This window comes from Bicyclus anynana, chromosome 22 (genome assembly GCF_947172395.1).
Source record: "Bicyclus anynana chromosome 22, ilBicAnyn1.1, whole genome shotgun sequence".
Taxonomy (NCBI): domain Eukaryota; kingdom Metazoa; phylum Arthropoda; class Insecta; order Lepidoptera; family Nymphalidae; genus Bicyclus; species Bicyclus anynana.
Window position 1 is genome coordinate 188770 of NC_069104.1, and position 27694 is coordinate 216463.

A 27694-nucleotide genomic window follows, 5' to 3' on the forward strand; every position below is an offset into this window, starting at 1 on the left:
CAAGTACATCAAACATAGAAGCATAGTTCGAAGAGCCCATGGGCGTTAGGGTGCCAAGACCCTGGCTAGCGCGGTGTTGGTCGACACCCCACTAGATGGACCAAGCGAGCTGCAGAAAGCCGCTGGATGCTGGCGGCTCGAGACCGTGGTGTTTGGAAGACAAGAGGCCTTTGTCCAGCAGTAGACGTCCATCGGCTGATAATGATAATGATGGATAATGATGACATAAAGCATGTTCATTATTCACAGAAATAAAAAAAATAGCCAGACTTAACTTTAAAAAAAAACAGTGATATATCTAATAGCCCTGTTGTACAAGTTTGTACTGCGTTACGCAATTATAGCGAGTGTCACGGCGGATAGTGATTTCTTAATTTGTTAAAAAGCAATAACAAAATACAAATTAAAGATTAAGTATCGTGATTAATTTACAAAATGGATACAGACGATAGCGGCGACAGATAAAGCGGACACATACAACTGTCACCTTTACTGCTAAAACCTCTCTGGCGCAGTGGTAATGCCTTCGTTTAAAACATATCTGGGTTGGATTTCCAATTTAAAATAAGTATTATATTTTTTCAATTCTCTACGTGCATGAAATCTGCCAATCCGCATTGGGTCAGCATGGTGGACTAAGGCCTAAGACCTCTAATTCTGAGAGGAGACTCGTGCTCAACAGCGAGCTGAATATGAGTTGTTAACTCTTTAACTTTAGATTTTCGAAACTGACTCACATCTGGTCTAGGGTCTTGTGGCAGTGGCCCTTTCAGAAATGAATCTCGCAGTATACCGAAATTGTATTGAGAATTAATTAAATTAATTGATGGACTGAATCTTGTAAAAGTCTATATACAAGTAATAAGAAACCGAATGTTTGGTTATTCAAAATTACTCATCATCTCCTTACCCTATCCCACTTAAGTGGGGTCGGAAAAATATGTCAATCTTTTCCATTCGTTATTCAAAATTACTATTGAAAATTAAGATGATGTCACAGTCACATAGTAAAATAAAGCAAATGATATAAAAAAATAAAATATGAATGGTTGCAATTAAAGTGTAGTACATAGGTAGTAGGCAGTAGTAGAATGAATGTTTATAGCATCAGGCCTACAATAGCCACGTGACAACGAGACAAACACAACAGTAGCACAAAGCGGCATACACAATTAGCTGCATGACATTTGGGATAAGTGACAACACAGATCATCCGAGCACACTGTATAAGTAATCATACAGCCACGAAAGTCATGGTGGTTGTACCAAAAATTCTACACTACCAGATTTTGTATCAACTTACGATTTCAATTGAACTTTGACGCGTGTTATAAGCATTATTTTTCACGCATAGATTAATAGCTTTGCTATAAGACTTGTAGATTAAATCCATTAAGAAAGAAAATAGTGATATATTTAGCTTGATGGATTTAGCTTGTAATAGTGCCAACCATAACATAAAGGTACCTACTGTAAAGGCTTATTTGTCAGTGGCAACCCAACGGCGCTCTGTTATGCGTCTCATTCGGTGCAATATCTACGACCATTGCAACTTATTATATTAAAAAGTATTGTTACATAATTGATAATTACAATCGCTAAAAATTGAAAGGGGTCAACTTTCTAGAGCTCAAGGTCTTTCACTAAGGTTGGCTACTTGGCCTTTGGTGATAATGTGTGACATGCCAGCATGACATTTGTGATATGTCCTCGAAGTCTTGCTCTATGATATTTTAGATAGAATAATAAAAATATGTTTTAATAGTATGTATGTATTTAATATGCGTTGAATCTTCTGTGAGAGTTTAATCGTATGTGACAATGCGTGCAATCCATCAATACCATTTTTTTTAGTTTATTGCCAATGTGTGGTGCTAAATGCAAAGGGCTAGTGTGGTTACCAGAGCGAGAGCCACGGTTGTGCTCAGAGTTCACACTGAGCTAGACCCGACAGTGCCTACAAAGAGCGATACCCCGTCACAGTATCTACACAGAACACAGTATCTACACAGAGTAAGTGCCCCGGCTGTGCGAAGTGCCCACGCAAAGCAAGAACCCCGGCAGTGCCCAGTGCCCACACAGAGCGAGAGCCCCGGCAGTGCCCAGTGCCCACACAGAGCTTACCTTGCAGGAAGCCGCGCTTGGCGTGCAGCCCGTTCAGCTCCAGCGCCGGCTCCTCGCCTTCGAGAAAGACCAACTTTAGCGATCTCATGCATTAGCAAGCCTACAGCGCGCGACAAGGAACTTGTGCTCAGATTAGTTACACCGGTATATAACGCGGTACAGGGTCTTCAGAAATCCACCTGTATATTGTACACTTTAGTTTGTTTAGTTTAGACACATCTTTTTTTCTCACAGCTTTAATAACCACCTGTATAAAGTGCGGTATGCAATATGCATTCTATATTATGACGAACATTTTTAGACATTTGTGCTGTAACACATTGTTATTGATCGACATATGCACACCAATTAAGAGATATCTACGAGTATTATTTAACTCTTCAATTCCCAGTGTCACCTGGAGGTGACAGAAGTTTAATATTTTTTTTCTACCAGAAGGAGATATTATTTTTGAAATTTACCACTATTGTATCAAAGCCAATATGTAACATTATCAATATTTTTTTTTTGATAACACTAGCAATACGTTATGTGTCAAATTCATTCAGTTGTTTCGCGCGAAATTGTAGTAGTCTGAGTTTGTGTGTTCTCTTCCGATATAAAGTGAAATATAAATGCCTAGACCGTAAGTATTGTTTTTTTACTTATTACATGTAATAAATGAATAAATAAGCTGTAGTACAAATGTTTCTTATTCTAAAAATAACATATACCCTTATTGTTATAACGTCGGAAGTATGCAGTGTCACCTACAGGTGACACTGGGCATTGTAATAACACATTCTCCTGACTTCATTCTAAGCAATAACTTGTTATATTTTGGCCATATCGCTATGTGGTGATGTTTTTTATAACTTGCTTACGTATTACAGGTTGACCTTGGATCAGAGTAGAAGGAAGAGGAGAATTCAGACAATATTATTTTATTTTCTCCTTATGATGGTGTTGTTACAGGTGAAGATAGACGGAAGAAACGAAGCTAATATTATACATCTCCCCAGTCGCCTGCTTCGCTCTCATGTTGTAATACAAAATATACTTTACTATTATTACAGAATGTTGGGGTACTGGTACTGATCAGGAAAATCGTCTGAACTACTGCAATTCATAAAACTCAAAGAATGGCGTGAGAAAGAGCTAGGCTCTTCCTCACGTCAAGCTTCTGAAGAACATATTGTAGCTAAGTAGCATGACAACAGCATGACTCAGTTTGCTTTTAGCTTAGATGCAATTTGTCAAATGAATGTCTGAACTGAGACAAGAGATAGTCAAAAAACATCTAGCCTTATCCCGTGAAACGTTGCAACCTGCAAAAATGTGACAAGCCTTCGATCGGCAATTTGTGAATCTATCTCTGCAGATGATGCTGTAAGTTCCTACTGAGGTTAGAAGCGCTGGAAAGGCTGACCATCACTAGAAAATCGACACTCAACGAAGATGCGTTTGTTCTCATCACAAACCACCACACTATAAAATGTATCCCAATGCAACACCGGCTTGCATATAGTGTTGGTACAGCTTTCACAGTAAATGAGTGTTCTATTTATTATACATATATATTTTACATAAATACACATTATTATAGAATCTGACGTTTCATTCCTACTGTAAGAATAAGAAAGGTGTTGTTTCCTATAAGTATAGTCTCTAGTATACTTATAGGAAACAACAATGCCTCAATGCCCAGTGTCACCTGTGGGTGACACGCCCATAAAAAAAAATGGGGGTAGTTCATTTACATTTTATTTATTTTTTTGTAATAAGTAAGTGTTTGTAAGCTATGTTATATAAAGAGAAACGAAAAATCTTTATTAGCCTTGACATGGGAATTGAAGAGTTAAGTAAGAATTAAGAGCATCATTAAATTGTTATTTACCAGTAACATAATTGACCACAGAGCAAAGCTGTTTGAGGTCAATAATTCTCGCACTAAGTTATCTGTAATCTGTCTTTACTTTAAGAATAAATAAGCACCGATTAATTGTGATTACATCATAACTACATGTTATACAGGCTGTTAACAAATCTGACAACTTCATAAGTCACAACACATAAAATATAGTAATTTATTTCAGTTCCGTGACGCGCACTGTACTGTAAACATGCAAGACAATCTTAAGTTAAGTGGTGTCGATGGCCTTACCTACACCTATGACTAAAGTAACTTATACGACTACATGCAATTTACACTGAAGCAGGAGCTATCGGAACGAATACCTCTACGGAACACTCATGAGATTTAAATTTTAAACATCATCTCGTTGAGTTTGGAGGGATTCTGAATAGTGCTATAAAAAAACCAATTAAATGAACTTGGTAACCGAACCTTGCTTTGTATTTGTAAATCAAAGAACAAAAATTTCGGTCTCAAAACATGTGCTGTTAGCAAATTATGTTTGATAAGATGTTTTTAAAAGAAAAAATAAATAGTCTTCAAATTTTACATATAACACCAAAATGTTCCCTGAAGGTATTGTCAAGCCCATCCAAAAGGGATCAATCGTTTTGAGATAATCGATGATATACTAAACACATATTATTAATATTACAAATGATCTCATAGACGTAGTGTTCGGTCTATCGTCCGCTCGTCATCTCCGTTCCGCTTCAGTGTAAACGCTCCCTTGAAGGGAATTACATTCGTGGATTATATACAGAGCTTATGTATAAATAATACAGGTATCTACTACCTAGTAAATCTGTTTTTTGTTAATTCTGATCACTGATTAATGATGGTAAAAGAATCCGTGCAAAGCCAAACTTTTTAAACATAACTTTGGTTTTTAACACGATTTTAAAACATACATTCAGGCGAGCATGGATTTTAGAAGTCAATTAAAATAGTCATAATTTAAGTGAGTCTTAATTGTAATGAACAATTCAGGGTTTATTTACTTTCCCAGATCCCAATTACTTCCAGAAACATCAGGTAAAGATTTTGGTCCGTCAAGATAAATTTTAGTAACTTAGACCAAGTAGGGCCATATATGGAGCTAATTATTAATTGTTTGGGTTATTAATATAGATAAGAATGTAATTCGTAAGGGGCAAAGAGGTCAGGCCAGCAGTCCACAGACCCCAGCGATGAGCGTGACATTGGTCGCAGTGGCACAAGGTCACAGCACCGCTCTGCTGGTCACCGGTCACTGGTCACTGGGCATTTGTCAGAGAAGCACTGGGTGTAGTTTTTACTCGTCTGTATGCTCTGATTGCGGCGCGTGACCGGCTGATAACACTTTGTTTGCGCACTTTTGGATGTTACGGCAACGCCCATGAATTGTTACTGTTCTGACTCATTCAACTCGATATTGGTTTTTGATATTACTTATTGACGAGGTGTCCATGAATTTTGTATTCTCTTTTAAAGATTTTTGCTTTTAGTCGGTACGGATTTTCTTAGATTTAAGAAAGGAAGTTACTTATGCATTTTCTCAGAAAGTTCTGATCAGGTTTAGTATTATTTGTATAGATACAAGTGCGTCCACTCCACTGAACCGCATCGTACGGATTTTAATACTGTAACATTAAAAATCCGTTTGATGCGATGCGTCCGATACGTACGACGCGGATCAGTGGACGTCTGCCATAACAACATAAAATAAACAGAGCATTCGTAAAATAAATTCCTATTTTCAGGAAAGGTTGTGGTACTACTCAAATGCGTTTAATCTTTCTTATAATATGCAAACAGGTTTCCCGATTGATAATTAGTTAAGATTATATCGATATTTTAGGCGCCTATTGAATAAAAATTTTGTAGGTACTAAGAATAGTTCAGAAGGTGAAGGCTGTTTTTACAAAGTGCACGGTCGAAAACACCTAGAAAAACAATCTATGTTACGTGGTACGTACGATACCTGGCGTTACGTTGTTATCAACGAGATTTATTATTATTATGTTTCGTCCTAGTGGAAGAGAGATCTATTTTAACAACCGACAGACAGGGAGGGAGGAAGACGCCACTAACTTCCCAACTACAGGGTGAGGTTTTACTGAAAATTTGCTAGAAGAACATAAAGCTCAGTATTCAAGACTCAAACCCACATAATAGTCACTGAACCAACGAGCTAGTCAACAGGTTGATGAGATATACGAATCTCAAAAATCCCAATAATCGACAGGAAAATCCCGCAATAAGTGCAATAGTTACAAACTGCAGTTAGTTACAATCTGAACTAAGAAGTCTAAACATTTTCACAATAATTTTACAAAAGAAAAACATTACAATGCCGTGTTTATTATACAGTTATTAGTATTGCGATACAGTTCACAGACACACTAGTAGTCCAATGAAGTAGGTGTAATGTTGATGTATGCACATAACACGGACGGCGGTGCATGCTACCTCGGCGCGGCACTAAATAACTGATCATATGGGTTTTATTGTGTAGTTGGAATGCCATCACACGTCACTTCGAGCGACGTATCACCTATTTGTGTCGGGTTGCTGAGGTACCTACACGAATTTCACCAGACTTAAACATAAGATTCAAATTGTATACATGTTTGTATTCTGAGTCTTCTGAGACTTGGTCGGAAGCTATGGGAATCATAAAAACGCTCATAGCCACTCGAAGGGCGATGGATCAGCTATGCTCCATGTATGATCAAATGAAATGAATGATCGATAAAAATGAGGAGATTTGCGTATCTCTAGCTCTTCAGAATTTATGCTGAAAATTTATTGGTTGAAAAAGCTCAATATTTCATAGTCCCACCCTGGACTTCTTCATACAAAGCCACATAGACTAACCACTGGATATATAAGGCATTTACACAGCACGATTAATTAATAATGAAGGGACAAGCGTACAATGAGAGTGCCACCCACTCGCGTCGACATTATACATTCGTGATGTCTCGCTACTGGCGATGCGTCTCAACTCAACTCAATCATGGCCGATATTTAATATCGTCTCAATTGACCGAATGGTACAATGGTACAAGAGCGGCAAATGATGCACACAAGCAGTAGGTCGCGAGGTCGAAGGTATTAACGATTTTATCACACGAAGGCGAAGATTTGCGTGTGACAAAGCAAAATTTAAACGATGCGTCATGATGCGTTTCAAAAGTGCTCATCGGCAGGTAAATCAATAACAACAATATGACCTAAAATTTTCCAAAAACATAAAAGTTACTGATAATGTAAATACAGTAAATACACAGCCAGTCTTGACCTTTTATAAAAGAAAGCTGTTAATTTTATCAATATGATACTAATATAATAAAGCGAAAGAATTCATGTTCATTTCATCTTGCTGTACATACATGGGCTATTAGATGACTGACTAGCAGATGCCACCGGTTTCACCCAGTTCCCGTTCCCGTTGGAATATGGGGATAATATATGTATACGAAACGAACAAACGAACTTCCAAATATAGAACAGTCTCCTTTTTGGAAATCGGTTAAAAAACTAAACCCTGGCTAAGTCAGTTGCGAGCTATTTGCGGGTCAGAGGCGCGTTTGGAAGTCGGAAGCATTGTAATTTTCCTTAATTTTAAGTTTGCGATTACCACTTAATATCATTAATTAATTTTTCGTAACAAAATTCGTAAAAAAATTACGACTTTATACGCGATGACTATACGCAAAAGAGACGGTGGAGCGCAGCAAGTATGAAGCATTTGATCAAATAAAATGTTTAAGGATACAAAGCAGCATTTTTCATAGATTTAGAGCAATGAAGTGAAAGCGCTAATGAGCAGAACAATAGCGGCATGAGGGCAGCGCGCCTCAAGCAGGTCACGTTGTTTGTTGCTCCCACTAACTTTGTCGACACACTTACTGATACAGGCGATTGAACTTTTCGTCTGGACGCCTCACAAGGGGTGTATATTGGAACATTTTTAATTTGAAGATAAGTTAATTACCTGTCTATGCAGACTACATACTCGTACCTTCAGTTTTAACTGTACAGTTTTATCTAATTTCAATTCAAAATCATTATAAAAACTGTAACCAATCAGTAACCAGCTATGACCAAAGCCTACAACCAGAGTGTGACGCGGTTTTGTTGAAGGTAAGTATTCATTTATTTTTGCATTAACAAAAATGTCTTGTTGCATTAGTAATCATAAATATAGGTAAGCAGGTCACTCGGTAGGTGTTTTGATGAATGTGAAACTCGTCATCAACATACAATGAGTCACCAAAAATCTCCAACATTCTAGTTAATTATAAAACTTTGAGTTATGCTATAGCTTGTGTAATTTAAAATTAACAACTTTACTTAAATTACCTATTTCAAAGAAATCTATTTTAGACTGTTCCATATAATCTCCAAAATGGCCTATTTCAACAGGAGTTTCATTGGCAGATAGCTGATGTTATAAGGAGGTTATATTTCATCCTCATATTCCCATTGGAACGAGGACCAAGCAGGTAACCATATAATAGTTAGGTGAATCATTTAAATCTTGGGCCAATATTGAGGAAATGTCTGAGTGCATCTGAGTGTCTCTGCAATCATGAATGTGTTGGACCTGGTGGCATTGTGATCTACACTTCAGTTTCATTTACATTATACATACATTTTTTTACAGGACATTTTTATAAATCGGGTCATCTTAATAAAAGAAAAATAATTATCACATTTACAAAGCAAATTAAACATTATTTACAAAAATAGTATCATAGTAAATTGATAATTTAATCTGTAATGTTTACCAAAACTCAGATCTTTAAAAACCTTAATCAAACAGCATTGAAAAAACTGATTGAAGATAGAAACTTTTGAAAATCCTGAATAAAAATATTACTTGGTCACCCTACTGATATTTTCAAAATTATTCAAATTAGTTTTAGATAATTTGGTGTGATTTGGTGGTGTAACTACCATTTCCATTTTATCCATTAACTATGGGACACCTTGTACATTCTCTAAACCTCTTATGGTTGTATAAGTTGAAACATAGCATTAAATAGTCCCCATTACAGAGTTATTTAAAGAGTAATAGTTAGAGTGGCAACAGATGAGCTCAGCATGTAATCAGCTGATAACATTGCTTATTCAGGTCAATATCTGCTGATAAGATAATAAGCGTCTAGTACTTGTGCTGTTTCTTAGTTTTACTTTAAGTATATTTCTAATTCAAACCATAATTGTTATATTTGTTTTTTGGTAGCACAAAAAATTTGTTATGAAAAACTGTTCTAAATATATTGTAAAAATAGAAACCTTAAAAGAAATGTCCCATTTTCACCCTTAATAAAAGTACAAATTTCTCAAAATTCTCAAACCATTTCTCTTTACAAAACTGCACAACTGGGTGTGGAGTCAGTCGGTTAGTTTTAGTTTACTTGTTTCTACTTGATTCTACAGTTAATATAACTGAAAAGATGAATAAGACAACACATACAAGAATTTAAAAAAAAAATATTTTGTTATATTCAAAAATATAGAATGAAATTTATTCTGGTATGCTCCTATTTCATTTACTGTGTAGCTTTACTGATAATTCCGGTTCCGGTTTTCAAAACAGTAACAGTGCGTAAACAGTGCTCCCAGTTTTTTAATTAAGAAATCTAGTGATAAAACAACAATTCACAACTGAAAGTGGCATAAAATCACAACATACAAGCCGAATATTTGAAATTGAACAGAAAAACGTGTGAAAATAGAAATTTAACCCTGGAAAACAACATCACAAACTTCGCCAAAACTTGAGGTGTCGCAAACGTAAACAAATACATCACGGTCTCCGTAAAAGAATTGGGATTTCAGTGAAAAAAAACTAATATCTAAACATAACTTTGTGTTAACCGTGTAGATAAAGTGACAAAAACTTAAAAACAGTGCGGGACTAAAGTTAAAACTTGATAAACAAAATCGAAAGTGAACATCTTTGTGAAAATAGACGGCCATATTTCAGTAGTGCCAACTTAAAAAACTTCACCTATAGTCTATGAATGTCGAGTGACATACTATTATAACTAGTGTTGCACCACTTAATCTATAATTACCCCGAAAAATGGAAAAAAATATGGATCTTTGGTGGGCAAAATTAGAAGACAAACTAAACCAACAAACTCTAACCATAACAGCACACGTTATGGAAGCGCTGAACGAGAGTATGGAGTCTATTATGCAGGAGAACAAGAATTTGAAATCTCAAGTTGAAAAACTAGAACAAAAAATAGAGCAACTGGAAATGCATAGAAGAAGAAATAATTTGGTGTTTTTCGGCATGGAAGAAAAAGGCAAAAGGGAAACGGAGCTGGTAGACCACATAAAAGAAACAATTATAGATGCGGGAATACATCTAGACAGCCATGAAATAAGTGAAGTGTATAGGATCGGAGCACAAACTAACAAAAGCCGCCCTGTAGTTGTAACTCTAACAACAGGATGGAAAAAGCATATGATACTCAAAAACAAGTCAAAGCTCCGACCTGGCGTCTACGTCAAAGAAGACTATTCTAAAAAAGTCCTCGAAATTCGGAAGCAACTACAACCTAAAGTAGAGGAGGAAATAAAAAAAGGAAACATTGCATTTATAAAACATGATAAATTAATAGTTAAAAAACCAAGTGGCCGAGAAAAAAGAAAGCGAGTTCCAACTGACTCACCAAACATGCCAACGCAACAGACCCATAAGCTCTCAAAAAACTAACTACCTACGACCACCGGACCACAATAAATGAACCATTTAAACAACAACTGGAAAAATGCACCCCAAGCCGGCTAGTCACCGTGGGGAAAGATGACTACTACCCTCCAAATATTAAAACGTTAAAACAGACACCCGCTCCTCGCCATCTAGACAACATTTATTTAGCTACATACAATACACTTTCTCTAAGAACTGAAGAAAAATTATCAGAACTCATGTTGGCATTACAAAATATTAATTGGACGATCATAGGACTAAGTGAAGTGAGACGCTTGGGAGAAAAAATAGAGGACCGGGGACAATTCATTCTCTACCATAAAGGGGAAACCCCTGGCAAACATGGCGTAGGTTTCTTAATAAGAAAAGAATTAAAAGATAACATTGAAGAATTCATAGGCATATCAGAACGTATCGCAATCTTAAACATAAAGTTGCAGTATTCGAGACAAATATGGTCCATTGTCCAAGTCTACTCCCCAACAGAGCAGTCAACAAATACTGAAGTAGATTCTTTCTACTCCAATCTCACAGAGGCAATAAAAAACCACACAAACAAAAACTTGATTGTAATGGGCGACTTCAATGCGCAAATCGGCAACAGAAGAAATGGAGAAGAATTGGTGATTGGCCCTCATACCTCAGGTAAAAGAACAAGAAATGGAGAGAAACTTATTGCACTGGCCTTTGAACACAATTTAAAGGTACTTAATAGTCAATATAAAGCTCGACCCAACAATAGATGGACATGGCAATCTCCCGACGGAAGATACAAAAATGAAATTGATTTTATTCTCTCAAACAGAAGCCAGAAATTCAATGATTGCAGAGTAATAAAAAACCTAAACTTTAACAGTAACCACAGACCAGTCCGAGCCAAACTGAACTTGAACACAGAAAAACATAGACGTCCATTCAAAATCAAAGCAAACAATAAGGATATTTTCTTAGATAGTACAGACCTGAATGAAAAAATGAAAAGCTTTATAGAAATCACAAAAGAACTAAAGACACAGGATAAATATAATAAATTCTTAGAAGCTTTGACTACCAGTACAACAGGAGAAACATCCTTAGGACGATGCCGCAGACAGCTATGGCTTTCTGAAAATACAAGAAGTCTACTAGAAGAAAGAGCTAGTCTGATGAGTATTACGAATAAATCAAAAGAAATTCGAAGAAATATAACTAATATCAGCAAACAAATAAACACAAACATAAGAAAAGACAGAGAAAAATACAGATTCGAAAAGATAATGAAATGTATCCAGAAAACGGGAGGCATAAAGAAAGCAACTAAACAATTAAATGAGAAACGCGAGTGGATACCTAATATAGAGACTGCAAGCGGTACAAAGGTCACTCGACGCTCAGATATCAACAAAATAGCAACAGATTTCTTTGAAAACTTATACTCCAGCCAAAGCACCCTATGTTCAGTAGAATTGGTGAATGACAAGGTTCCAGAAATAATGTTTACCGAAGTGGAGAAAGCAATATTAACACAAAAAAAGGACAAAGCCCCAGGATCTGACAGTATTACAAATGAATACCTATTAGAAAATAAAGACACCCTAGTACCCATTCTTACAAATATATTCAATGATGTAATTAAATCAGAGACAATCCCAGACCAGTGGACAATGTCAACAATAGTATTACTACACAAAAAGGGAAATAAGTATGACATAAACAACTATAGACCTATTAGCCTTATGTCAAATATATATAAAGTCTTTGCTAAAGTGATCCTCAGCCGCATCACAAAAACATTAGATGAATGTCAGCCAAGAGAGCAAGCAGGCTTTAGAACTGGCTACTCAACCCTGGATCACATATATGTAGTGAAACAAATCTTAGAAAAGAGTAACGAATATAATATCACCTTATACTGCTGCTTCGTAGATTACAGCAAAGCATTTGACTCACTGGAACATGAAGCAATATGGCATGCACTGAAAAATCAGGGCGTTGAGAACAAATATATAAGGATACTAAAGAAAATTTATGCTAACAGTAGAGCAAAAATAAAACTAGAGACAGAGGGAAAAGAAATCAAGATAGGAAGAGGCGTACGTCAGGGTGACCCCATATCTCCTAAGCTTTTTACTGCTGTCCTAGAAGATATCTTTCGTCAACTGGATTGGGAAGGAAATGGCATATCTATAAATGGTGAAAACCTATCACATCTGAGATTTGCAGACGATGTTGTAATCTTTGCTAAAACAAGTAACGAACTCGAAATAATGCTGAATGAACTGGATAGCGAGAGTCGGAAAGTAGGATTGAATATGAATATACATAAAACTAAAGCTATGACAAACGGAATAAAAGAAAATGTATCCATCAATAATACTACAGTTGAGTATGTCGATGAATATGTATATCTAGGGCAAACAATGGCAATGGAAGACTCAACCGGAAAAGAAATTGTCAGAAGAATAGGAGGTGCATGGAACCGTTTCTGGAGTATGAAAGAAATTATGAAAAACAATGGAATAAATATGAGAACTAAAGCAAGACTCTTTGATTCATGTATACTACCGATCATAACATATGGTTGCCAAACATGGTCTCTAACTAAACTTCAACGTAAAAAACTAGAAATATGCCAAAACTCTATCAACAGAAGTATGATGGGTATAAAACTCTCAGATAAAGTAAAATTATCCAAAATAAGAAAACATACAAAAACAAAGGAAGTAGCTATTGCAATCAAAAGACTTAAATGGAAGTGGGCAGGCCACACAATCAGAGGCAAAGAAAAATGGAGCAAAACGGTCATGCAATGGTTCACAGGTCATATGCAAAGGAGAAGAGGAAGACCAAAACAGAGATGGGCGGACGAAATAAGACAGGTGGCAGGAGGCAACTGGGCAAAATCTGCAAGGGATAGGGAGTTGTGGAAAAGTTTGGAGGAGGCCTTTGTCCTAGGGGACAAACAGAATGTATATAGAAACTCTGAATAAAGGCTTTTATTATTATTATTATTATTTACTGATAATAATATGACAAGTATGCATGGTAAAAACATTTCACTACAATAACACATGTGCACATGTATAATCAATTATACATGTTTTTATCTTCAATCTGTGAGTTAGAACAAAAGTGTGTGATGTAATGTGACGTTACTGATCACTATCACAACTATTTCATTCAATTTGTTAAAACAATAGCAACAGTAGCGGTACTGTTGCCATTATTTTAACTATTTTTTAACTAAAACTAAATTCATTTATAACAAAGATCCTGGATCCAATAAACATAAATTTTCCAAGTTTATTCATACTGTCTGATCTACTTTGGAAGTATATCTTGCCTACTACTACTTGCCACTTTACAGGCACATAATTAAATAAAATAACATAATTTATAATTCAATATTAACTTACAATACAAGATTCAATAAAAGTGAATATTCACAAAATTCTTCTATATTTTGGCAGTAAAATCTAATATACAGGACTCAAGATAGTGTAGTACGATGCTGCTGTTACTAAAGGATATAATAAGTCCAACCTTGGCTCACAATGTGATAATTTCCACACAGCTATGTAAGGAATGCATGCTCACATGTTATCACTTGTTTCCTGCTTCATTTCATCACATTTACAGCTAATTGTGGAATATTTCAATACTAACATGCAAATTCATATTTTGTAAATAAATTATCTTTGAGTAAATCTTTATGTACATAACATTTCAAAAGTAAAATTATAATTCACTGAGTGAATGATAAGTGGGTGTATTAAATATTGGTACTCACCTTTGATGAGGGGCTCCGTGACAACGTTGACATCTTCCTGAGGGATCATGTCCATGAGGCGCGCGATGTCCGTGGCCAGCATGTGATCCACCACCTCCAGCAGCTTGGGCTTGAGGGGGTGGAACTTTGTAAAGTCGTGATTCGCTAAAGTTTCCTGCATTTTCTTTATGTCAGGGAAATCACCCGGGGAGATCTGCTGCTCCCTTTGTATCCTGTCGTACACTTGACCTAAGTTTTTAATCAACTCCTTCTTTTTCCCGTCTTTACCAAACATGGAGGGCATCTCTTTCCGTAATTCACTGACTATATATGCGTGCACTTTAGCCAGCCGAGCCCTCTTTATTAAATCGTTTAATTTCCGCAAAGCTGCGTTTCGGGGAAGCGACTGCATGTCTCGGAACAAGTCCTGCTCCTCGTCCTCGAACAGGCGGCGGTTGACGTCGTAGCGCAGCGGCTGGTCCCAGAAGGAGCCGATGTAGACGCGCGCCACCTCGGGCGTCTGCAGCACCTTGCCCAGCGACCACATGAGCGCGCCGTACACGCGCATGAGCTGCTGGTGGTCAATCATGTCGGCCTTGTTGAGCACGATGCGGATCTTGTCGTCGTGGCCGCGCAGCGCCTCGATGCTGCGCCGGAACTCGTCGGAGATGTCCAGCTTGTGCGCGTCGAACAGCAGGATGATTCGGTCCACGCGCTCCGCGAACCACTCCAGCACGCCCGTGAAGTCGTACCCGCGGTCCACGCGCTGCTTCTCCCCCGACAGGATGCCCGGCGTGTCCACGATGGAGATGCCGCGCAGCACCGGCGAGTTCACCGTGGAGCACTGGAATCTGTTCAGGAAGGCGTTGCCGAATTTGCTCAGAGGCCGGAATTGTTTCTTTGGATCGACGACGAGAGCGTTGCCGGGGATCATGCCCTCTTTTTCGTCGAACATGACCGCGATGAACCTGTCTGTGGTGGGCTCCGGCCCTATCCGGATGCCCGGGAAGTCTCTTTCGAGCAGGTATTTGATGAAGGTCGTTTTGCCGGTCGAGTACTGCCCCACGAGCAGGATCATCGGCTTCGCGTCGAAGTCTGGCTCCTCCAGTTGCGGGGAGTGGAAGTCGTGGAACTGGTAGTGCAGCTCCAGCGGCAGGAGCTTCGTGCGATATATTCTTTTGAGCCCCTCCACGACATTCTCGATGCTTTCGGTTTTTTCACCTTCCTTCTTTAACCAGCTGAACATGGTTGTGTTTTCACTCTATTGCCGGGTTAATATCCACACTAGTTCACTCACTGCACCACTTAATTAAAAAAAAAAAACTACGACAACTCCAATAAGACCACCGCGATCATTCTTCCTCACGTAAAAATGAATTGAAAGAATGACGTGACGTGTTGACTTTTGACTTTGAAACAATGAGCTGTCTATTTGACGTTTGAGACTGACAGTGACAGCGAATAATGTTGCCATTGTCAAGAAAATAGTAAGATTTATTAGAAGGCGAATGAATAAGGACGATTTACACGATCCGGTTTTTCCAAAATTGACAATTCCTCATAATAAATTAATGATACTCTGTAAAATACGTTGCTGTGGTGTTCGTACTAACTTTTACATTCATGAATAGTGATCTGTGGTACTATCTATTAATCTGTGGCTACTAACGTACTTCGTTCGTAATTCATATTCGAAGTTTTCACTTTTGAGCAGGGTTCCCAACTTAGGGGTTTTCCCCCCAGATTTAGGGGGCAAATAAGTGAAATGGGATTTTTTTAGGGGTCTGAAATTTTTAGGGGTATTTTCAGGGATTTTTTGACTCTTTAATATTTTTAAATTGATGATAATTTTAATATTTCTTTCTTGGCCTAGCGACTTATAATACGTTATTCTACAACCACTCTGAGGCAATTGAAGGCAATTTTCATCGAATAAAAAAAATTGGTAAATTTATTCATTGTCAACATGTATGATTTCAAAAAATCTGAATCTTCAGATAAAGACGTAGTATTTTGTCTGTATTAAATATAGTCTTTTGAAACATATTATTTCTAAATTATTATGAATTTATATTTTTTAGGGGGACAACTCAATAATTACGGCGATTTTAGGGGTTTTTGACACCAACTTTAGGGATAAATATTTTGGAGAGTTGGTAACACTGCTTTTGAGGTTTGTCAAAAAAAGTAAATAAAACTTAAATGTGGCGAAAACTCTATATAATATAAAAAATGACGATATTTCATGATGAAATAGAGATCGAAGATTTCGATTACGACGCCGAAGAGGAAATGTATTATTACCCGTGTCCGTGCGGAGACATGTTTCAAATAAGCAAGGTTAGGTTAATAATACACTACAATAAAACAGAATTTCTTATTAATATAAAAACAGTTTTGTTACAGTGGTTATTATAAATTTTCAGGAAGAATTAATGGCAGGTGAAGAAGTCGCCACCTGTCCCAGTTGCTCCCTCGTCGTTAAGGTTATATACGATGCGGTAGGTTACCAGGATACTGCATGTTTAGTAAATAATATAACTTCTAAATAAATAATAGATCTTTACGACGTCTCGGAAATTAGCTGCGGGTGTCACTACACGCAGGTCGTACTTAAAGTACGCTAAAATCACCACGCAAGGCGACTTCATGTAGGGAGATGCCTTGTCACCGCCCACGCCCCACCGTTACCGCTGATATCTAAAATCTTGAATTGCACAGCTTATGAACGCACGATGTTCCGAACCGTAGAGATTGCATTGTACTATCTTTCTTAGTAACATACTTTAAGTAGTTGTCCTACAAACCAAATAGTGGTCTATTGGAATAAGCTTTTCCTATTGTATTATAACTTATATCCTTATTTATATAAAAATCTATACTCATATTATAAAGCTGAAGAGCTTGTTTGTTTGAACATGCTAATCTCAGGAACTATTTCTATGGGAACAGGAACCAAATAAATACCATAGAAGTAGATTATCCATAAAAGGACATTCATTCACTACATATAGAATATTTTCACTAACTTCAAAAACAAATTATTTTCAGGACAAATTCAAAGCAGAAGCTGAAGAGAAGCAAATAGATTCAAAAGAGAAAGAAACTGTCTGCAGTACTTAGGAATGTAACAGTTTGACTTGAGCTGAGTTGTGACATGTTGCTCCCACACTGGACAAAGACGGCTTTGCGTAGAGTGACCTTAACTCTAGATGGCCTGTGATTATTTGCAACACATGTGATATTACAAATAAAAAAAATATATCTGTTATAATACTTTATTTTACATTTTATAAATATCATTTTACAACACATATTATTTTCCTTACAATTACATCTTTATAGTAAAAAGATCAATACTGGTGGCAAAACAAAGTTAAGCAAACTCAAAATAAACATTACTGCACAATCTGCTTGTAAAGACTGCCAATAACAACACTTCTTTTACATCTTCAAACTACTATTTTATCTACAATATACTTGAATTTCAGAATGACACTGTGCACTGATATAATTAAAATGTTTAACTCTCTAAATTATAACAGGGTAGTTGTTTCATATCAAATTAAATTTGATATTAGTTTTGTTTAATAAGGGTCCGAAATATATTATATCAATAATTAATAAAAGTTAAGGATTTCTTAGGAAACTTGATTTCACATATTTATTAAACATTTCTAAATGTCAAAAACGCTGTCATCCATTTTGTGACGTCACTAACACACTTGATGTACTAAACGTCAAACTAATTTGTTATATAATATTTTTGTCAAACGCTTCTTTTGTTGATTTATTTTAGTGACATCATGAAACAGTTGAAACTGTCATAGTAGACAGGCATTTTTGCTCATATTGTCAAAAACATATTTAAAAATAAAAAATTTTATGTAATAGACTCAAAAAAATATGAAAAAAAATTTTAGTCTAGTAGAAAGATAATGAACTATTCAACAGTAGAATTCATAGACATTGTAGGGGCACCCCCAGGAGATCATTCAGTCGCTGAGTGTCAAATTTAACCTCTATTTATTTGAGAATTTGACACTTAGCAGGTGAATGATCTCCTGGGGTGCCCCTACAACGTTTATGAATTCCGCTGTAAGACCATATATAAAAAAGTGTCAACTAGCCTATTGATGACACATTCATATTCTGTTTACAAATATGTATGTATTGTATTTCATCATTATGGCTATAATCTACCATTTAATCAACAAACGACTTTACAAACTTGTATCACGAATGTTAAGGATCATTTAATACATTTTTATTATTTTTAATATAATAAAAAAACATTATACATTACACAATATTAAGTATGTACTCCTGATGATAAATATTCACAGAAAAAGTAGACAGTACAAGTAATAAATACTTTATAGTATTTCATTGTAATAAATAAATAAAATGCATTTTGACTAGTTAAGAGTTTTCAAATATTTTTTTTTATTATATCCAAGCTATTAGTAAGAAATATTGTCATTACTTAGACCTAGAACATACTGACAGACATCTGCTAAATCTTAACCTAAATATTATAAACAAACACTGTTATCTGATAAATCATAGAGCCACTAATTTCACTATACTTACAAAATAATGCAATGCAAACTTAGACTACATCATCACACAGATGGGATATTCCTAACAATACATATAAATAAAAAAAATTTAAGTGACTGTCTGTGATTTCTATACAACTGTTTTATCAAATGCTTATAGCTATTTACACAATACATGAACAAGCATTTTAAAATTTTTGTCTTTGTGTTTCTGTATTTCCAAGCTAATCTTTGGAACGGCTGAACGAATTTAAATGGAACTTTCACTGTAAGATAGAAGAGGTTATAGATCAACACATAGGCTGCTTTTCGCGGAGAAATCCATGGTACCCACGGGATTCACGAAAAACTAAATTTCACGTGGACGAAGTCTCGGTCGTCCGCTAATTCCTGATAAAAACATAGTTCTGAACTTCTAAATCTATGATTAAAAACATCTCTCACACATTTTACTCATTGCAAGCCCAACAGGCATTGGTAGAGGGTCCATAAACATAAACTTGTTCACAGGGAAGATTAAGGCGGGGCCTGTCAGATTTACATCAACAGAAACTTATGAATAAAGCAATTATTATTTCCTAACATATAAGTATTAATTCACGATTACTGGAATGAAAATCACTAATATGATACGAAACTATGTACCATTACATTACAAATATAACATTATACTATATTTTGGTCTTAAAAAGATAAAAGCAGTCAAATTTATTTTTACAATGTACAGTCCTTGTCAAATAGTATAGTGTATTAGGAAAAACTAAACAAATATATACTCAGAGGCACAATTATCCGCCCACTTTAATATACTCGCGTCATTTTAAAGAGGGCGGATAATTGTGCCTCTGAGTATATAATATACAATCAGTTTCACTTTGACTTGTTAACTTGACAACTTCACCAGATTGGCTAGTACTGTTACGCAACCAACCAATAAGGTTCAACCTAACGGCGACTAACAGAATCTTTAGCTACTTATTTATAAGATGCTTGGAGAAAAATGTCCAATACCAAACCATCAAATACATTTGTTTTGTCATATTTTAAAAGCTTTAGCTTAATAAGCTATTATCTCAGATTATATCTTTATTTGTTGTCAAGTGACAAGCACCTCTCACAGAAAATAAAAGAAAAAAAAAATAATGGTAATAAAAGTTCTGAAGTTAGCATTATTTATGAAATTTCTTGAGCCTAATTGATGATTTATTTCTAAATAGTTAAATATAAAGTCACTTTTTGATTATATTATTCTAATTACTACAGATATATGACTAGAAGAGGTGATTTCATTGAAGTCCCAATATTATTTTTATTTGGCTAAATACTGAATTGCAATATACAAGTTATGTGTTACATCAGTAAATAATTTATAAATATGTGCTATTTTAAATACATTAAAATAGTGAATTGGATTTTTTAAAATTAAATAATAAAGAACGATTTTTACGAATGAATTTTCTATATTATTAAATGAAGTGCATCAAAATCTTTAATTTATTACTATTTGTTTATTTATTATTAAAAACATAATCATGTAAACACTACAATGTTAATCTGAGTTTGTCCTCTACAATATAATACCTATAATACATGGAACCACAATACACTCATATACATAATATATTTATGTAATTCTTTGCCCGCTGCTAAACTTTGCGACTGCACTTTATGACACTTTATGACTTGCACTTGTTGCTGTCATAATTAAATTTTTGCTAAAATAAATTAATTAATTAAGCTTCCATATTTCACAATGCAATGACAATCTGCAAGGGTGCATATGCCTGCCTACCCACAGCATAGTTTCAATATTATCAAAGTTAAGATTATCTTTTGATGTATCATTTAATATTAGTGTGCTTACCCATGTCACATAACCTATCCACTCCACACAGAAGCTAATTTATTTTTTTACTTTTTACTTTTATTTCAGCAACATTTGCACTCTCACACAACAAAATATACTGGAACTTGACAAAAAATTGTCTCACTATTTGTTATGTATTAATTTTTCTCTAAGAAAAAAAAACCGCACATACAGAAAGCGTTCTGAGTTCTGCATTTTGCGCGATTGTAGCGTTATGAAGATAGCCTGCTAAGTTACAAACATTATAAAGAATGCAGAACACGGAACACTAGAACTATTTATGTCTGCACTAAGCACTAAGCTTCCGATATACAAGTTTAAAACGGATGTACGTCCGATCATATCGAACACATGCCGTAGTTGAATGCTCACGTCGGCAACAGCGGGCTCGGAGGGCCGGCGTCCGACGTGGTCGGCCGACCTGCGTCAGACGGGGCCCTCGGGGCGGAGTCCTACGCGGAGCGCGGCGGGGGCGGCGGCGGGTGCTGCAGCGGCGGCGGGTGCTGCGGCGGCGCGGGGTGCTGCGGCAGGCCCGGCACGCTGAAGTGGCGCACGGCGGCCTCCAGCGCCACGCTGTTCCCGCTGAAGTACGCCGACACCGCGTTGTGGAACAGCAGCAGCTGCTTGTTCATCACCTTCACCTGCAACATCGGTTCATTGGTTGTGACCAGGTCGGGTGCAGACTACGTCACGCGCGCATGCAGCCGACGCAGACTACCTCATACTGCTACGTCATCCAGATACATTACATTGTTGACAAGTTAAAGTTAAAGTTAAATTCATTGGGACATGTCGGCCAGGAGCGGCTCGGGCGGGTCGCTAGGATGACGCTGACACTGACCCGGTTTTCGTGCAGCAGCTGCAGCTTGACGGCGGAGTCGTCGCGCAGGCGCTCGTAGTGCCGCCGGTGGCGCTCGATGTCGGCCAGCAGCAGCTCGGGCGGGTTGCCGCCGCTGGCCTCCAGCTCGCTGCGGTAGGCGTCGTACTCCACGCGCGCCGCCTCGTACTGGCGCACGGTGAGCAGCGTGTCCTCCATGGCGCGGCCCGTGAGCGTGGCCAGCGCGCTGTTGAAGAAGTGCAGCGCGGCCAGCAGCGCGTCGGCGTGGCGCGTGAGCGAGCGCTGCGTGTCGGCGTTGTGCAGGAACTGCGCCTGCAGCTCGGGCGACTTCTGCGCCAGCTCCGCGAACGCCTCGCCCAGCGCGCGCTGCGTGCCCGCCGCCGCCGCCAGCTGCGCCGTGAGCGCCGAGCTCAGCCGCAGCACGCCCATGTACTTGCGCTGCGTCTCGCGCAGCATCTCGATCTGCGCCTCCAGCTCTGCCGACACACGACTATGTCTCACCAGCACTACTACTCGCTCTGTAGATCTTTTGTGAAGTATACTGTGAAGTTTGTTTATTTTATTCTAGGATGGGGATAAGTATCATTTATAACTTAAGAACAGTTGGATTTTTAAAGATCTTTAATGAGATGGAGTTGTCTTTGCCTGAAACAACTATTATAAATAATCTATAGAAAGAAAAATAGGAATATTATTGGAAATATCATATTACAAAGTATTGAAAGTTGCAAGGGACCAAGGGGATGTCGACCAGTGGATATTCATCAGCTGTTAATGATGATGAAGAAACTATCTGATGATCTATCAGAACTGAGCACCGGTGGTGTGACCAGCTACAGCTAACCTGTGTCCACAGTGCGGGAGCTCTTGCCCAGTTTCTCGTACAGCAGTTGTTTGGTGCACTTGTAGGTGGAGACACTCCAGTTCTTGATGGACTCCAGCTTGGTGGAGCCGGCCCGCAGTAGTGTGGACGTGCCCTGCGCACCATTCTGTGACACATCTGGAGGTGCTGGACAGAAATACATATATTATATAATTTATATAAACTAAAACATTCAATTTAGAAGACGTGACCTAAACCTTTAGCTCTCAATTACAATTTCCGTTACAAATTCGACAACAATCATCATCTTAAAAACAGATAATTGTTGATATCACCTTACTGCCTTCAAAGAGTGCAAAAATGTCACATAGGGTATATTTTATAATAAGATCCCATTTTATAATAAGAAACAGTCTTGGACCTACCAATAGAAAAATTTAAGCAATGTATTCAAAAAATTTCCCAAATCAAAGTTACTAAACTGGTAAATTCCATAATGATAAAAATGCTTGGAGGCCATTGGATTAGTTTCCAACTTCACACAGGAAGTTAAAGTAAAAGAAATTGTATTGATTTTAACAATTGTAAACTATAATATTTGTGTTATTTAAAAGAGCAACTGTTGAGTTTATTAGTGGCTCTTCTCAGCAGATCCAATGAAATAGTCATTGGTACATGACATTTCAAAAGTGCTTGTAAACACACTAAGTTTACAACAAATAAATTGACAAACTGCACAAGAATAGGTGAAATTAAGTTGATGTTGATTATTGTATTACTCACTCATAATGTAGCATCCGATTGATGAAAGAATTTTTAAAATCTGTCCCGTAGTTTGTAACAATCAAAGAATTCAACCTTATCTCATCATTAAAATATAAGTTTAGATTACATATTAACTATTAATTAGTCTTTGGAAGTAAACATTGAATACTATATAAGTTTGTCCTGTTGTCGAAAGAGATATTATTCTGCCTTGTATACTCCTTACAATAATTTGGATCAATAGACATAACATGCAGTAGGTATAGTTACCATATGCCGGGGGAAAAGGCATCGACCGCGAAGTCGGGAACTTCGCTTCAGTGCCCGAAGTGATCGAGTCACTGGACTCGCGAAGCGGCGGCGTGTCTTTCAACATTTCGTGGATGCTCCTCTCTGATTGCCTGAGTCATTCAATATTCTTTTCATGATACCATTATGCGCACAGCACTTATTTATTACTTAATTATAAGAGTTTTACTAGTGTACAATAATGAAAGAATACAAAATATACTTTACTTACGACTTTATTGTTGTATTAAATGGGCAATATTACGATTAAAATAAAGTAACTATTGAATGGAACAAACAATGAAAATTCTACTTACCACTTAGACATTTTGTCGCAAAAGTTTGCTTCAGTCTTTCACTTAGTAATATTTGAATTTAAATAACTAATTTAACAACAAAAATAATATTTAATGCATATTTTTCGGCAAAATTAACTAAATAATGCTTACCACAGATCTTAAACTTTAACAATTATGTTGACATTGACAATTGACATTTTATCACATTGACACTGACAATAATGGTTTTTATACTGGCTCTATTGTTCTGAGTACTAGCCTTATTGAGCCTCAGAAAATTAATCCGGTAGACAAAAAAGAATCACCAAAAATCTGATTGTATCGAGAAAGTTAAACGCGAACACACATTATTTTGACCACAAAATTACAGGTTCAACTTGTTTGTTAGGCTAAGGAGTTGGACTTTGTAGAGGTGAGACATACTTGCAAAATACAATATCAGGGCGTATGAGTGTTTAAAAATATTTGGGCTAAATACCAGGTTTTAAAATACTTGAAAGTATTTCGCCGTGGTCGCCTGTGCCAAAGAAAACTAATCCATATTATGATGGCGTAAGAAACACAAACGAATCAGCAAAATATTAATACTTTAAACTATTTTTTTGCTACGATTGTGCTCCTTAACTAAAAGAATATGTGAGAAAGTATGTACTACTATACTAATAGCATTAACAACTGAGTCTTAGGGCCATAAATCATTTCTCTATATCTATCTCGCTTGCACTTATGGGTCTTATGGAGCCGTCTAGTGAAGGGTGTAACAATGAAAGACATATTATCGATAAGTAAAGTTTATTATCGTATCTTGTTCACAAAATTAAAAAAATTAACAATATTTGATTTAATATAATACATATTTCATATTATATAATTATTAACTAAATAAAATTAATCTTCATCTGAGTCTTCATCATCAGAATCTTCGTCTTCTGCCAAATTTATTATATATTAGTATCCATAGTGCGCAACGAGTAACACATGAATGTATTTATTTAATTGCAGTAAACACATTTATAGCAAAAAAAATACGCAATGCAATTACATTAGAAACCGACCAATCAGAATCGTCCAAATCATTATTGACTCATCATTAGCACGTGCGCAGGTAGCCGTTTATCGATAATTAGGGTGCGCAGGTAGGCGCGCTGCACATTCCTATCTTTTTTGACTTTTATGACCGGACGACTCAGATGATAATGCGCATACTATAGTAGTACTTGGAAGGAAAAAATACTTTCAGAGAATATTGATCCATATTCTTTTGCAGTTATGGAGCATAATCCTATAGCAAAAATACTTTGAAGTATTTTATTTTGCCAATACAATTGTGTTTCTTATGTCATTTGAATTTGGATTAGTTTCCTTTGCCAAACCCGCGTCCGCTTATCAAACCAGACAACAGACATTTTGGATGAAAATAAAACACTTCATTATGGCACTAACATTGCGAATCGTTTATTTCGTACGACATCTTATAACTCACATCTTATAAAAATATCGGAATATACATTTCTATAAAAATTTAAAGCTAATTTCTTTATTGAATAAAATATGATGATTTGGTGGTAGGTAATACTCAATGCTAGATAAATAATCAATTGTAAACTGAGCCTAATTGAAATATATGAATATTGAATTTTCATTTATTATTTGTGATGTCTACTGTGCGTTTTAAGTACTTTTTTTTAAATAAAACGATATCTTAATAGAGATAAAAACTCTCGATGTCATAATTTATGACAATAATTGTTCTTAGTAAAACACTAACCTCTATAATTAAAAGTTTCACTTTTAAATTATAGAAGTTAGTGTTTTAGACGTATACTAAATCAGGCATACTCGTACGAATATGTATTTAGTCTGAGCAGGCACACAATTCAAAAGTTTAATATTTAAAATCAGTGGCCTTATTATGTATCTCAGTGTACCATTCAAACAATGAGTCACTACCTCATTTTTCATTTTTTGTTTTTGTTATCATCTAACATATTTCACCGAAATAACATTAACTGCGCCATTTCACATAAAGTGGCAGTGATTTTTTGTTTTTATGATCGTCTAACATGATTATTTCAACGAAATTACGTAGATACCAGTTTTTCGTTACTAAGTTTAAAGTTACTACTTGCTACTACCACTCTATACCTTGCCATTTTACGTAAAATGACCATAATTACCTATTATGGTCATTTTACGTAAAATTTCGTTGAAAAAACAATGTTAGATTGTTGCAAAACCGAAAATACGATGAAAAACGATATAGTGACTAATTGTTGGAATGGTACACCGAGTTACACAATAACCCTGCTGATCCACTTGTCATTGATATCGTTTAAATAAAATATCCATGACAAAACCATAGTATAATCTGTACACTAGCGTGTGTATTGTAATCAACCTTTAATCAACAGCAGTAATAGGCCGTAGGTACATAATAATTTAGTTATATAATGATTTATTTATTTTGCTATCATCCGCGAAAAGTCGACAAACCCATGCGACAACGTCACCCAGGTCCGACAAAATACTCTCTACGTACGTTTCACCCCGAAACCGGAGCATCCTCAGGAGATGTTGACTCTACAACGTGCAATAATTGCACGTTGTAGAGTCTCTGGGTGACGTTGTCGCATGGGTTCGTCGACTTTTCGCGGATGATAGCAAAATAAATAAATCATTATATAATCATGATGAACTTCCGCAAAGTAACGCCTGCTTCTATCCAATATTTAATAATTTAGTATTTTAGTCGAATACGAACAATTCCGAAAAACAAACGTAGTATTAGTAGTCTATTTAGTATTTTAGTTGTGTACGGACTTAGACCATTTATAATTCCTCTATGTGTAAGGACGATTTTTGGGCGGTAAATCCAAAAATTGTTCGTACTCGACTAAAATACTAAAGTAGTCCGAACTAGGCATAACTCTCCAACTCTATGGTCATGTAAGTTTTTACATTTTTACGTTCTACCCTCCCTACTAGCACAACATGCTAACCACAAAAACACTGACATTGTTGATAATAGATAATATTAATAAAAATATTATTATTACAGCGTAATGAAAATCTTGTAAAAGCTATAAATCAGAGAGCAAAATTACAATAGGGATTAAGCTACCCTACTTTGATAAAAACTGCAATATTTTTATCTATAAGAGGTTGATTTGTAGATAAAAGTCGATTGCAATTTATATACCTACGTAACAAAAATTTTACAAAATGTTAATAAAACTTAAATAAAGTATTTTTAATTTGTACAAAACTAAAATGTAGTCAATTTATTCGCATTTAATTTTCGACTTAGTCATATTAAAAATAAAATTGTACTTACAAGTCTTAACATAATTTTCTTTTAATAGTGAGGTGGTATTAACCGAGTCCATATTATACTTGAAATTTTCTTAGATGTCAATTTTAAACAACAATAATGGCTGACTATGAACCAAAGACAATCAGTAGGGTTGAGAAGTTAACCGCGGGCATCGTAACGATATCAAGTAGGTATCGTTATATCTGAAATAACTAAACTAAAATATCCGTTACTATACGTCATCTTAAAAAACGAATACGTTCCATATTCGTTTCGTTTTCCAACTTTTCAGTTGTGTGCATTTTAGGAAATTAAATATAATTTTAAGAATATATACTCCAAGGAGAAGAAGTGAATCATGAAATACATGAAAATGTTGGATATAGTAATAATAATAATAATAATAATAATATAGCCTTTATTTCCAAGTACATAAATTACAAAAATTTTAC

The 27694-nt window shown here is 36.1% G+C and overlaps 3 protein-coding genes across 4 annotated transcripts in view; 1 reads left to right on the top strand and 2 right to left on the bottom strand.

Annotated features, from left to right (window-relative positions):
* Positions 1-15875, bottom strand: part of LOC112043844 (EH domain-containing protein 1) — a 43897-nt gene extending 28022 nt beyond the window's left edge. Inside the window, exons 1-2 of one of the 2 annotated variants that reach the window (XM_024079463.2) lie at positions 14509-15875; positions 2125-2181 (exon numbers count right to left, since the gene is read on the bottom strand). In XM_024079463.2, coding sequence (XP_023935231.1) covers positions 2125-2181; positions 14509-15733 — 1282 coding nt within the window. In that variant the 5' untranslated portion in view covers positions 15734-15875. The remainder of the gene's footprint in view (positions 1-2124; positions 2182-14508) is intronic. The other variant, XM_024079464.2, reaches the window with a different exon arrangement.
* A 760-nt stretch (positions 15876-16635) lies between these two features.
* LOC112043822 (diphthamide biosynthesis protein 3) lies at positions 16636-17768 on the top strand. The gene is made up of 3 exons (XM_024079422.2): positions 16636-16827; positions 16914-16988; positions 17539-17768. The coding sequence occupies exons 1-3, from the start codon at positions 16720-16722 to the stop codon at positions 17608-17610; spliced, it is 255 nt and encodes an 84-aa protein (XP_023935190.1). The 5' UTR covers positions 16636-16719; the 3' UTR covers positions 17611-17768.
* LOC112043843 (arfaptin-2) lies at positions 17752-24316 on the bottom strand. Its single transcript, XM_024079462.2, has 5 exons — positions 23948-24316; positions 23613-23743; positions 22599-22763; positions 21758-22230; positions 17752-21557 (listed from the first exon to the last, which is right to left on the bottom strand). Exons 1-5 carry the CDS (start codon positions 23956-23958, stop codon positions 21369-21371), a joined length of 969 nt encoding a protein of 322 aa, XP_023935230.2. The 5' UTR covers positions 23959-24316; the 3' UTR covers positions 17752-21368.
* Between the last annotated feature and the right edge of the window lie 3378 nt (positions 24317-27694).

Coding starts and splice junctions, on each gene's coding strand:
- LOC112043822 (XM_024079422.2), top strand. CDS start 16,720: ATGACGATATTTCATGATGAAATAGAGATCGAAGATTTCGATTACGAC. Junction 16,828..16,913: donor ACATGTTTCAAATAAGCAAG/GTTAGGTTAATA, acceptor ATAAATTTTCAG/GAAGAATTAATGGCAGGTGA. Junction 16,989..17,538: donor TTAAGGTTATATACGATGCG/GTAGGTTACCAG, acceptor AATTATTTTCAG/GACAAATTCAAAGCAGAAGC.
- LOC112043843 (XM_024079462.2), bottom strand. Junction 22,231..22,598: donor CTCCCGCACTGTGGACACAG/GTTAGCTGTAGC, acceptor GTGTGTCGGCAG/AGCTGGAGGCGCAGATCGAG. Junction 21,558..21,757: donor AGCTGCTGCACGAAAACCGG/GTCAGTGTCAGC, acceptor CCGATGTTGCAG/GTGAAGGTGATGAACAAGCA.